At 47.7% G+C, this 13,484-nt stretch overlaps 1 protein-coding gene across 34 annotated transcripts in view; it reads right to left on the bottom strand.

Moving 5' to 3' along the window:
• Camta1 (calmodulin binding transcription activator 1) overlaps positions 1 to 13,484 on the bottom strand; it is an 802,246-nt gene that overhangs the window by 10,211 nt on the left and 778,551 nt on the right. For 17 of the 34 annotated variants that reach the window (NM_001081557.3, XM_030253020.1, XM_030253042.1 and 14 more), the window contains 7 exons: positions 9,954 to 10,141; positions 9,048 to 9,294; positions 8,131 to 8,202; positions 6,844 to 6,864; positions 5,359 to 5,552; positions 4,255 to 4,329; positions 1,693 to 1,723 (listed from right to left, as the gene is read on the bottom strand). In NM_001081557.3, coding sequence (NP_001075026.1) covers positions 1,693 to 1,723; positions 4,255 to 4,329; positions 5,359 to 5,552; positions 6,844 to 6,864; positions 8,131 to 8,202; positions 9,048 to 9,294; positions 9,954 to 10,141 — 828 coding nt within the window. The remainder of the gene's footprint in view (positions 1 to 1,692; positions 1,724 to 4,254; positions 4,330 to 5,358; positions 5,553 to 6,843; positions 6,865 to 8,130; positions 8,203 to 9,047; positions 9,295 to 9,953; positions 10,142 to 13,484) is intronic. The other 17 variants (XM_030253014.1, XM_030253028.1, XM_030253031.1 and 14 more) reach the window with 3 other exon arrangements.

The following is a 13,484-nucleotide window of genomic DNA, read 5'->3' on the forward strand; positions in this document are numbered from 1 at the left end:
AGCCATTCCTCAGTAAGGAGCTGGATAAATGGTCCCGTCCCAGAGGAACCTGAAACCCTCTTGACTCCTCTCTCTCAAGCTCCCTGCTGACTGCGTGAGGCATGAGGGATGGTATGAGATTCCAGCTTCCCATGCATGAGTGGGAGTCTCCAGAGTTCATGGCAGAATGCAGCAGGCACTAGAGAAGTTAAAGTAGGGACTCTGGTTTGCACTGAAATAGCCTTTAGAAAATGAGCTCTTGACAATGATCGTTATTGACATACCAGAAACTAACAAGCTTCAAAAGTGCTTAAGCAACCATCTCCAATGTCAGTTCCCTTCAGCAGGCTCTACAAACTGCATTTAGCATGCAAGATACTACCACTGAGGTAAACCGAACGCTAGGGCATGCACCTGTCCTCTGGAGGGCTCACTGTTGTTTCTACTGAGAGAGGTGGAGCCTCCTCTCACTCTTTCCCCTATTTCAAGCAGATGTGTCTAAGAGGCTCTCCCATAGGGGCCTGACTCTCTCAATGGTGAACAACTGTCTAACACTAAGAAGAGTGGGAACTGCTAACTTGTCAGCATCGCTGTGTTTCTGGTTTTGGTTCCAAGTTTTCCCTTCAGCACCTGTTCATGGTTTGTTTTATTCCTGTATTTAAAGCAGTCACAGCTGTTCTACACGTAAGTCATTAGTCTGGAAAAATTTGCAAAAACTCATTGCTGTACCATCACATTGGCAAGGCAGCAGCCTGTACAGACTGACGGGCTATACTGAATTAACTTCCTCTCAGAAAGCTAACAAAGTTAACCCAAACTCTAGCCCAGTGTTGCCGAGTTCTTGCCCTCGCTTTTGAAGAGTTTTCTGCCACTTTCTTTCACTGTCACTTCGATGTGTCTCAGCTACATTCCCACACGTTCCTGTGTGTAGTGTGCACCTACAGACTGGAATCCTATGCTCAAACATGGGAACACCGGCAGTGTCCACTGACTACCTAGTCACAATGTCTGCCACATATAAATGCGACTTCAACAGCTACTCCCAACCGTAACGTGGAGTCTCCAGCTAGGCTCAAGGTACCTCGCACGTTTTTTTAGGAAGAATTACAGTTGGGCGCTGCACATCTGGCACACCTTCTGCTGTGTACTCAATGTCCTAAGCAGGTTCTGCAGGGCAGCTTTCTATCCTGACTTCCCTCACACCACAAGGGAAGAGAGCTTTAGAAACTGATGCTCTGGGGCAGGGTGACAGGAAGTAGTATCTGTAAATAAATGATTTTCTTTCCATCCTAGCACTTTCTAAGGAGCTTTTTTAGCCTAAAAAATTTTGACCAATTTTGAGGAAATCTGACGTGGCGAAATACTGTAGTTACAAAACCACTTGCTGAATGTTTTCCTGTAAGGCTGCCTCCCGTCAGCAGGAAGGCCTGTGTGGAGGGCTCTCCGCCTGGCCCGAGCATGCTGTTGGTGGTCTCAGAAGGTTCCTCCCTCACTTCCTCATGCATGTGCACAGCGACTAAGTGGCTGCTCTCCTGTTGCATAGACAGCAGGGTTAGTACTCAGGGTTAGTTTTTTATTTTATCTTATTTTTCATTCAGAATGGATGTGAAACTTACTAGCATACCTACGCTGCAGCCCCATGCAAGCAAGCAAAAAGCAAAATATTGAAAATGGAAGATAAGGAGAAACTGGCTAGCAGGCAGCTAAACTCACCCTTTTGTACAGCCTATGGTCCACCAGGGGGCTTTAGACAGTAAAACAACACCAGAGAGCTATTAGCATGTGAGGGTCACAGCAGAAATCTTATCAACAGCTTTATTAGCATGTGAGGGGCACGGCAGAAATCTTATCAATAGCTTTATGTCACCCAAAGACACTAGCAGGTGGTTTCTCTTGGGAAGGCCAAGAAGGGTGGTGGCAGGGATTGGGACAAACAGGAAGAAGACCCGTCAACTTTTAAAAAACTGTTGCGATCACATGACTTAGAAATGGGTCCTGCTGACTTCTCAGGCCACTGTCTACCTACCTTGTTGAGAGGGTGTCATGAAGTTTTCTACTTAACACAGATTGTAATGCTTCTAAGAGACAATAAACATGACAGTTCCACTTATGAAAGTAAAGCTAAGTAAACCAGAACGGGATGTACACATCTGAGGGAACACACAAGTTTAAAATAACCCCCAGGAGAGCGAGCCAGGACTCCATCAGGCTCTTTAGCGAAATGTGTTGGAGACGGGAGGTGAGCAGCGAGCACTGCATCCAGCACACAAAGGCTCTGCTGTCCACTTGTGTGGTTTTTATCATCCGAACCAGGAAAGAGCAATAGTCATTTTTTTTGCTGCAAATGGTGAGCAGAAAGAGCCCCAGGCCCGATGCTCTCCTTCCCAGGAGACCTTGCCAGCCTCCCCAGGGATGAGCAGCTGGTTAAAATATGAACTTAGAACAGCTGAGATCTTCGGCCAATTCCTCAGTTAAAGTTAAGTGAGGGATTCCTCCGTCCAGCCTACTTCAGCAAGCAGTCTTTCATGCAATTATATGTCAAGTATCTTAATCTTTGACTCATCCACTGTAAACACAGAACACACCCTCAAAAGAACACACACGGCAGAGTCAGTGAAGGACTCGGGTAGCTCTGCTTACCCTGCATCTCTCCTATACGTTTGGACTCAAGGAACAACATGAAGTGAGCACAGCACAGCACAGCACAGTTTAACCCATGGATGGTTCTGGTTTATTTGAAAAGGGCCTCAAAAAGCAACATTAGGGTCTAGACCAGATGAACCAGTCTCACCAAGTGGAGTGGCCGCTCTGCACCATGGGAGCTAAGTCTACTAGTCTCTGTGCTGGACAGTGTTTTGGGGACTCTCATTCTGCAGGCAAAACAAAGAGGATGAGGAACTGGACTTATGAAGAGGTAAGGAAAGTGACCTGGGGGAATCCAAGGTATTTTACCAACCGAAGAAGCTCGGCTATTCTACCAAGTCATAACTGCTTGATTGCCAACTGAAAGGGATTGGCTTAACAACAGAGACAGGAGACTGATCGGTTTGAGGGGGGACTTGCAGAATCACTCTCATTACGTGAGATCGTACCCTGTAGTTTACTATCCGTTTCCTGCCAGGACGTCTTCAGTCAGCTTATTCATACTTGTATTTCATATGCTAGCTCTTAGGGCAGGAGGGCCAGGGGAACGTGGTGGTGGAGGTGGAGGAAGACCTTGATCCAAGGCATGGAAGAGCAGCGAGGGCATGGACCTCCCATCTTGGATTCCATCTAGAGAACACCTAGTACCCTAACAAGCTCTTTAAGGTTTTCTATTACTGTTGATGAAGTGGCTACTACGAATGTTTCTTTCTATGGTCATACAGATGAGAGTCTGTGTTAAATAAGAGTAAGTAAGTCTCAAAGGCAAGGTATTTTGAAATATTAGCAATGTAAAGAGAGAGAGAGAACCTGACGTGAGGTCTCTGAGGAATGAGGGGATGGTTAAACAGGAGAAAGAGCGGACAGCACAGAGCCAGCTCGCAACTGCACAGCTCCTGATGCTCTGGGAACACACACTCCCCCTCTGTGCAGCTCCAACGGCCACCGCTATGGACTCCAGGCTTCATCTATAGAGAGGAAGCAAGCCTCTCCCTCCAGCCCCAGACATCTTAAGTCTTCAGCAAGAAAGCTCACACTTGAGGAGATGCTCCTCTAGCGAGGCTCCATGAAAACATGTTACATCCTTGGGGACCAACAGGCTGTCTTTTCCTCTGTGTTCCCTGCCCTCCCACCTTGGACCAAGCCAGACTGGCTCTCAGCGCTAAACTGAGTGGAAATGCTATATTCAATATATCCAGCAGAGGGCACCCGCCGCTTAGTGGAAGTTTCACATGTGAGAACCTAGAGGTCTGTCTTCCTTAATTTTCTGTGTGGATGCCTATTAGCAGATTAAGGACATACTGCGAAGACCGTAAGGCAAACTGGCGTATACATGGTAGGTTAAAGAGAAACTTGGACCAAAAGCTAGTCCGAGTAAATCACATTCATGCCCAAATCAAAACAGAAAAGCACTGGGGGGTGGGGGGGTCTCCATGGTCAGACACGCACCCTCTTGAGTCACTGCTGCCCAAGTGGCAGTGCCAAGATGCCACCATCCTGTTACAACCTGGAATGCTTGCCCCATGCTTGCTAGAGGTCACCAGCGTGGCACAGAACCAGCAAGTGGTTAGAAAGGTTGGGGCTGTTCTATTATTCCTTACGAGCACGATGATAGATAAGGGCTTGTTGTACCTGTGGCGACAGCGACGCAGAAACCTCATTATCTTTCGAGCAGCTTGGTCCTGCTTTTTGGTCAGCAAACTGCTCCTGAAAAAGTCAGAACATGAGCGTCACAAGAAAAGGTCCCAGAAAGCTTACACTGCAGACCCTGAACCAATCTGATCTACAGCTGGAGGAGACTTTCGGTTAAACGGTGTCACAAATCCAACTGAAAAGCTGCCCCCACAGTGCAGAGATCAGCCTGGGGACTCTCCCAAGCCTTTGCTTTGTCTTCTTGAATTTGAGACGGCAGCGTCTACTGCATCTCAGGCTGGCATCAAATCCCCAGTACAGCTCAGACTTCTGAACTCGGGATCTCCTGCCTTCACGTCCCAGTGCTGGCACTCGAGGCATGAGCTGCCTTGACCACTTCATGTGATAAGAGGATACGGAGCCCAGGGCTTTGTACACGCCAGGCAGTTACCCTGGCGACTGAACTATGGCTCTCTCCCGCGTTTTAAAGGAGACAATATGAAGACTAAAAATGAGATGGTCCCTCCATATGCCCTTACAACTTATTCATTCATCTGGGATTAAGGCAAGAGGTTGCTTTGTAGGCCAGATTAGCCAAATAGTACACACTTGGGATTACAAGTGTGTACCACTATAACCAGGTTTTTTCCTGTTGTTGTTGTTTGTGGAAACAGGCCTTATAGTGCTAGCCAGACTTCTTCAGGCCAGGAGTTAATTCTGAGCTTGATACTCTCTTTGGTCTAGTTTCTGTTCTTAATCTTTAGTCTACTACGTTCTAAGATGGAATCACTGAGCCCTGAGCCCTATGTACTCTCCTGAAGTAATTAGGGAGTCGATCAAAGTTCAGAACACTGCAGAATGACTAAGTACAAACTCTGGTCCCGACAAATTCTGATCTATATTGAAGTTGGCCAATGACATAAAAATAACACCATGTGGCAGATAAAGGACCTTTAAGAGAAACTAACAACTAATAGGTACTGTTACACAAAGTCACACTGGAGAGGAAGGTGCTGCCTGCCGTGCCTCGGGCCCTGCCCAGAGGCAGGTCTAGGTACTGTGCCAGGCAGAGCCTCTGCCACACCCTGCAGGCTCTTGACCCACCTGAGCTTCTGCTGCACGATGACAGCGGTCCTGCGGGCCGGCCGTCTCCGGCCACACTTCTTGTAACTCCGGTAGAAGTTCTGGATCAGCACTGCAGCGCGCCGGCTCTGCTGGAACCGCTTCTGCTCATAGTAACTTCGGAATTTGCTCTGGATAAGGATGGCCGCCTGGGTCATCTTTTTGTAAAGTGCATACTGTGGGGGACACAGAAGGGACAGGACAGTAATGACAAGAGTTGGAAGTCCTCCAAGCTTAGGCGGTAAGAGCCCCTCCTTCCTTCCTACCCTAATCTCTGCTGGGAGCCAACCTCAGGATGCCAACAGCAAGCTTCCAGTACTTTTCCAAAATGCAAAGAACTACCTTCAGGATGGCCTGCGGGCAACACTGTATCTCCATCCTCACACAGCAAGGTGTTATTCTACCTCTCTTCAAGCTTTCCAAAGGCAATTAAAAGGCAAAAACTTAAGTTGTGTTTTAAGATGAGAATTTACTATCCAATTAAGAAACATTTGAATTCTTAAGTCTGTCTCTTGATTCCACTCAGACAGAGCTACCCAGCAGTCAGCACCTCTTTCTAACTAATTTGCTCCATGGCACACATTTCTGATGGAGTTACAAGGTCCCAGATACAAGGCTTATCACGAAATGCTGACACTTTTAAGCCATTTCACCCTACCTAAGAGTAACAACACTCGTCAGTCCCATACAGTGGGCCTGGGAATGCACCCTGGGGGGCTGTTAGAACTCTGGGCTACTTAGGAGCCATGTCAGAGGACCCCAACCAACCTACTCCACAGCCACAGATCTAAGGAAGGGACAGAAGCCAGGCCTGGCTCCTAAAGCAGTCTTGCAGCCCTAAGAACACAATGCTCGCCACCATGCCATGTGGGAGTTTCTCACAAGCGAAGAAGTCACACGAAGCTCTTTGCTTAAGGCAACTTTCTATTGTTAAGGGACCACCCACTCAGAACCCTAGCCCCATGCCTAACCACATGGCTGGCTGTGCCACAACCCGAAGAAAGGAAATTGACTTCTTAGAATGTCCAAAAAGCAAATCTGCACTCCCTTGACCTGCTGTATATTCCTTTCCACCCATCCAAAAGTCCTTTAAGGTAAGAACACTGCAGCTTACAGAGCTTCTATGGACCATGTCACTGTATCCTAAACACAGTGCACATTCTGGTCCCTGGGGTCACGGTGAAGTCCTTCACAGAAATTAGGTATTTGCTTAATAGTCACTAGGTCCAAAGTCACCGGCTTTCATGGACTGCCCTGGCCATGAAAAGTCCACCTGTTATTAACACCCAAACCTCCTCCACTAGAAAAACCACAGGTCCCCAAGGACAGATCTGGTGTGTCTGGCTGGCTTAGCAAAGGGTGTTTGGTGCCTCTGCCATCTTAATGAGCCCTCCTTGTGGCTGGTGACGAGTATGGCATTGGTGACTCTGGTGAAATGGTTTGTGAGAGGACTTGATGGATCATTACCTTCAAGGCTATCCATGTCAGCTTGGGGGAGAAACAGAAAATACAAATTAATGTTAGTTTACCAAACAGAGGGAACAAACCAGACAAAAATCCCAAAACCAGTACAACTCCCAACCCAAACCAAAAGCAACAAGAAGGCAGCCTGGCTGTGTTAACATCTTCCACCGTCCAAAATACCGTTCCTACAGTTCTCACTACTTCCAAAGACAATGCCTTCCATCTTCCTAGCAGAAGACAACATTCACTCAGCAGGGAGGATCTTTTGCTTCCTCTTCTTCTTCTTTTTTTTTTTTAAATAAATAACTGCTGTCATTACAGACTTGAAACCTCGATTCTGTGTATGACATAATCCAGTGCTAACATGAAACCTGCTCACCAATCACAGAGATAAAGGGACCACAGTGTCAGCGTTTTACATAATAAACCTTCAGTGTCTGGGATCTCGGACTCAACTGGCCAGAGCTGGAACCCTTGCCTCCCTGCCCTTGATCGAGTTTAAAGGAGAAGTTTGGAAGACAAAACAAAACAAAATAAAGTGGTAACACGTGTTAGAAACCAAGATCCTGGGTCAGGAGAGCACAGGACCTCAAATTCCTTTGTAGTTATTATACAAGTAGCACACAATACCCTTTCCGTAGCAGTGTAAGGGCTACTCAGGCAGGGTCCTAGAAAATCAATCCAAGGCTTCCTAAAACCTTCTCCAGAACAGACAGCGTGAGAGTACACGCCTGCGCATGTAAAAGTGGATCCAGGTTGGCCTGGAACTTGCCATCCTTCTGTCTTAGTCTCTGAGTGCTGGGACTAGAGGCTTGTGCCGCTGTTCCCAGTAAAAAGATCAAGGTTTACCATTGAGTCTAAAGTCAATAAGGAAGCTTCAGTATCTTATAACTACCTTGATATCTATAAACTCTAACATCTGCTTAATTTTCCGAGCCTACTTTCTTCCTCTGTGAATGGCAACACAATTGCTTGGAGTAGCTCTGAGACGACAGCGCTCCTGAAGACTGGCATACACGGCTCCCCAGGTAGTCTGGCTACCCCACAAGCAGGCAGCAAGGCCTCCATGAGACAGGCCTGCCTGTTATTCTTGCCCCTGTTGGCTAAAGCTCGAGGCAGGGTGCTGTTCTCTTTCCCTAGGGTTCTCAATTATAGCAATTCAAGTTAGGGCTTTGTTATCAGAAGCTGGAGGTGGGGCTTTTTAGCCAAACCGCAGAGCAGCATCTTCCTTTGAGGCCAGGGCAGCTTGGACAGGTGCCCTTCCCTTCTGGGACACAGAGCTAGGTTTACCTGTTTGTACTTCCTGTAACAGCGCTGGATGACGGCAGCAGCCACTTCTTGCTGTTCCCGCAGGGGTCTGCCCTGAAAGGTGAAGCAAGGGAGATCAGTAAACTGACCTAAGACTTGCCAACATACAAACAGCTCAAACCTTTACTCATGTCATACAACTAACATAAGAATTGTCAACATATGGAGGCTGCAGAGATGGCTCAGTGGTTAAGAGCACTGGCTGCTCTTCCAGAGATCCCGAGTTCAATTCCCAGCTACCTGCAACTCTAGTTCCAGGAATCTGACACCCTCAAATAATTGTCATCAAACGAATTGCCATCATACAAAAAACTTTACTCATGTCATGTGCCTGCTCAAGAAATAAAACCCAGGTTTACTGAACCACATCAACAACAATCACTATAAATTAAGAAAAATAAATTTTTAGAATAAATCTCTATCTTTGCTTTTAAAAGTCAAACCATATTTGGATGTCAAGAGGACTAAAAATATGTATTTAAGAGGCTTTTAACAAATTAGGTGTTGCACTACTGATCTTTCAGGCTTTCTGCAGTCTTCCCTAAATAATCTCACTACTGTTTCTAACACCTGTGGACAGCTATAAATCCCAATAGGAATGTGTAGAAAGTAACACATTCCCACCCCAATAAAAGCATGTGTCTAAGGTGATGACCGAGGTCCCAGGGCTCAGGGAAGCCCACAGTCCTCAGGTTTTGATTTAGCCATACGCCCCTTGGGGTGGAGATGTCAGTTCACCAACAATGAGTAAGATGATGAGAGCCACCCCACTGGTTGTATTTGACTAAAGCTCCTGAAAGTTATTATGATGATAATACAACGTAACATAACATCTTCCAATAGACATTTGATCAGACCACAAACCCCAGGGGAAAGGGGCCAGGCCGCTCCTCCTTTACCTTGTACTTCCGGAAGGCTGTCTGGACAAGCCTGGCAGCTTCATAGAGTTCTCTCTGCTCGTGGTCGGACAGTGTGAGCTGAGCAAGCTCACTCTCCACCTTCTCACTGGTGGACGCACTCAGGAATTCTGACCAGTCTGCCGCAGAGGGAAGGCTGGGTTTCTCGAAAGCCACCTCACTGACTGGAGAGCCTGCGGGACTCAAGCTGGCATTAGAAGACGGCGTCAGGGGCTCAGTGTACGCACTCCTAAGACAAGAGGAGAAAGAGAAGATGTTAGCGACTACTGTCACCATCCATTAATTAATATTCCAGTAGTTAATAAGACAAGACAGGATCCACCTGGAGCTACCTGGGCCGGTAAGATGCCTCCACTCTGCGAGTGGCTATACACACTCCACACTTTGGTTGCACCTTGGTGAGTTCCTACTGAGCACCTATTACCAGCTTAGCACTGTGCTAAATACTAAGCCCACTAAGTACACTCACTATGTTGCCTCTAGGAAACTTTAGCCAAAGCAGGCATCTCCTGAGATAGCATTTATTTTATGTATATCCTGAGACTCATTTATGTATATGAGTGTTCTATCTGCATGTACACGTACATGCCAAAAGAGGACATCAGCTCCCATTACAGATGGCTATGAGCCACCATGTGGGTGCTTGAACTCAGGGCCTCTGGGAGAGCAGTCAGTGCTCTTAACCGCTGAGCCATCTCTCCAGCACCATGACATGGCACCTTATAAACACTGGTGTGGGAGAAAGCAACAGATGGAAAGAAGAGAGAAGTGGCATACTGTCCTGTGCTCTCCTTGGGAAAGTCTCTCTTTGCCCTTGGCCTCCCTGCCTCCAGTTAAATCCAGGCCTCTATCCTGGTCAGAGGATCCCCAACCCCAAATCCTCCCAACCTGATGTGGGCAGCACTGGGCAGACGGTCAGCATCGGCTAGGTAACTGGCCAGCCAGCTCATCGTACTGCTAATGGTGGCTGGATCTGTTCTTTCCAAGGCTGAGGATTCCATGGGCACAAAGTTCTCCTGCTTGATTCGGTCTGGTGTGGCCTCGATAATGTGCTCCGCCAAGGTCATCATGTTCACCTGCAACCAGAAGGCCACAGAGCACATGAGCTTAGGAAAAACAAAACAAAAAACAAACCTTCAGACTCTATCACCTGCCCCTGACCTCGCACAGGACATGGAGGGACACAGAAGTTGGGAAGACAGGTGACATATGCCTCCATACTATGCATTTAAACAGCATTTAACTTAGGATACGATTCACCCTGAGACCTGATTATCTCCTAACCATAGCTTGGCCTCACACATCTTTTAGAGAGCTTTTGTCTTGGGCCCACTGTCTACTATCAACAGCATGTGTCAGTTATGGATCTCACACCTGGTGCAGGGAGGCGGGGGTTCCAGGTAAGACAGCATCTTAAAAATATAATGACATTTATTTCTGTGCCTGCACATGTGGAGCCAGAGGACCACGTGCAGGAACTCATTCTCTCCTCCTACCTGTGGTCCAGGAGACCAAGCTTAGTTTGAGGAGGCTGAAGGCAAACACCTGTTACCTGCTGCATTATCCTGTTGCCCTAAATGTTTATTTTTAATTAACTGTGTGTGTGTGCACATGTGAGAACAGCTGCTCACAGCCCAAAAGAGGGTGTTGGATCCCCTGGAATTAGAGTTGAGAGCCACCTGGCACGGCACTGAGAACCAAACTAAGGCTCTCTGCAAGATCATCAACCTCTCTTACCATCAAACGAGACTTGCCAGCCCCTAAGATATCATCTTCCCTCACCAATATCCTTCCCCACTCCCCCACTTCTTGTCTGGATACAACAATCTGCTGCACCTCGGCTCAGCTATGCCCATCTGCTTCTGGATCTCCTACAGTCAGGGGAAGGTGTATGGCCCAGTTCTGGGACGTAGTGCTGTGCAGCCTGCAAGTATGAGAACATGAGCCTAACCCCAGCCGCACATAAAAAGGCAGAACACAGCGTCATGGGCCTGCAATCTCAGCACAGGAGAGGCAGAAGCAGGACGATTCTGGGAGGCTCACTGAGAGACCCTGCCTTCCGACGTTAGTGGGGAGCAATGGGAGAAGACCTCCACCTCAGCACGTGTTTATGCACACTCTCACACATGGACACTTATAAAAATAAAATTTAAGATTGGAGGTGTCTTTTTAAAATTCCTTGCACACCTCTTAAAAATGGTAGTCAAAACCACAGGAGTTTAGGTTTCCACCAGATCCTCTGGCTCAGCGGAGAGGTGTTCTGAGAGGACTCCAAAGAGCGGGAAATGCTGCCCTCCTACCATGAAGACAGCTCAGAAAGTTACCGTGCTATAGGTTCAAGCTTTGCACACTGGTTCCCTAGTGTGTGGAGCTGCTGGGGGAGGCTATGAAACCTTCAGTAAGTAGGATCTCACTGACATGAGGAGCATGTCATGTAATCAGGAGGAGTTATCCTGATTACACACGGTTATGAAGGAAGACCAGACTTTCCTGTGGGTGGACTGCTCCCTGGACTGGTATTCCTCCTGGTCTGTGTACCAGCAAGCAAGCAAGCAAGCTGAGCACAGAGAAGCAGTCACTGGCCTGTGTCTCTTGCCTTTGGCTGTATGGTGAGCAGCTGCTCCAAGCTGCCTTGACCTCCCAGCCACTACAGACGGTGTCTTGAACTATGCTCTATGTGCTAAATAGACCTTTCTCCCTCAGGCTGACTTTGTCAGAGTGATCTATCACAGCATCAGAGGAGTGTAAGACACACACTGGTAGGCAGGGGCCTTTGAAGGCAGAGCTCCAGTTCTGGTTCCTGAGCACACTCAGTGGGCCCTGCCATGCCCTTCCAAGGCCATAAACTCTTTAACCCGTCCTATACCAGGTATTCTAGTCACTACAACACTTAACACATAGAAGACTACATCTCAGTTAGATGAAGCTTTCAGAAAGGCAAAGTTCTGGGAATGGAATCAGATCTGGGTGGATGGTGCGGTGGGGACACCGAGAGTTGATGCAGGAAGCAGAGCTGACCTAAGACTTTTCTGACAGTCGGACAACTATCTATAGTTGACTAAAGTAGATTTTACAATCTAAAAATCTGACCCCACCCAAAAAAAACCCTCCTATTTTAAATGTCTAAGATAAAATTTCCTCAATGAACAACTATCTATGACAGTGTTTCCATAAGGTTTAACTAAGAAGAGAAGATCTACCCTGAGCAGACATTGTCACCCCAAGGGCTGGGGGCACGGGCTGAATAAGCAGAAAGCCAAGAGCACCAGCAACCAGCTCCTTGCCGACTGCTTGGCACAGAGCAGGCGCCTCACGCTCCTGCTGCCCTGCCTCCCCCAGCACAATGCCAGCGTTGTACCCTCAAACTGAACCAGAAATGTCCCCTGCCCCGCTTAGCTGGTTTCGTCATGCCAAGCAGGAAAGTAGCCACCACTGGTGCCAGCAGGAATGGTCCACACCGAGGACTAGGCAGACTGTAGCAGGCCGAGCAGAGCCAGCTGCCAGTTTGTGTGATGCGAGTTTTACCACGTCGCAGCTCTGCTCATCCCTTTAACTTTGTCTACAGTTCCTTTCGTGCTCTTAAGGCAGATCCAAGGCTATAACAGTTTCTGTATGAGCCACAAAGCTGGAGAATAGTCACCACCTGGCTCTTTACAGAAAACAAAACAAAAAAAACCTTACCAGCCTTTTGTCTACAACATTATTGGACTTAGGCTGGGTGTGATGGGACGCATCTCTAACTCTAGCTACTTGAGAGGCTGAAGTTGGAGGTTTGACACCAGCCAGGGAACTTAATGAGATCACGTCTCTAGATAAAATTGAAAAGGGGCTGAGGATTGTGCCCAGTGGAGAGTGTTTGCCCAACACGTGCAAAGCCCAAACAGTATCATTTGATTTAACCAGGCAGGCATCATCCTGGCTATATGGTTGATGGTAAATCAGTGGTGGGGTCTGCTGTCCACCAGGAGCAGAGGCTATACTGCTAATACACACGCAGGCTTTTTGTTTGTCACAGAAAACCAAAGAGTTCCCCCAGGGTGCAATGCTCAAGCATGACTCAGCAGATACACCTCTCCAGGATGAGCTGGCAGGAGTGTGGCCTTCCCACCCCAGCATCACCCTGTTAGGCGGGTGGGAGGTGCTCTATATCTTTCCTTTTGTTTTGCGATGCTTCAACAAGAACCTGGAAACAGAGGCTGAGGAGTAGAGCATAGAAAACCATGCTGTCTGGTTGCCCCTTCTGACTGCTTCTGCATATCTGAGTTGATGGATTTTTGTCTAGTAGCCTGGTGCTTTGTTTAGTCTATGACAACTTTAGTGCCCTCAGAGGACTCTGCTTCCTACGTTCATTACAAGGGCAGTCAGTTATTAGCCCTGGAGGTATTTCACTACATGCCATGTGAGCCTCAAGCCACAGAT

Source organism: Mus musculus, chromosome 4 (genome assembly GCF_000001635.26).
Source record: "Mus musculus strain C57BL/6J chromosome 4, GRCm38.p6 C57BL/6J".
In the NCBI taxonomy this organism is placed as follows: Eukaryota; Metazoa; Chordata; class Mammalia; order Rodentia; family Muridae; genus Mus; species Mus musculus.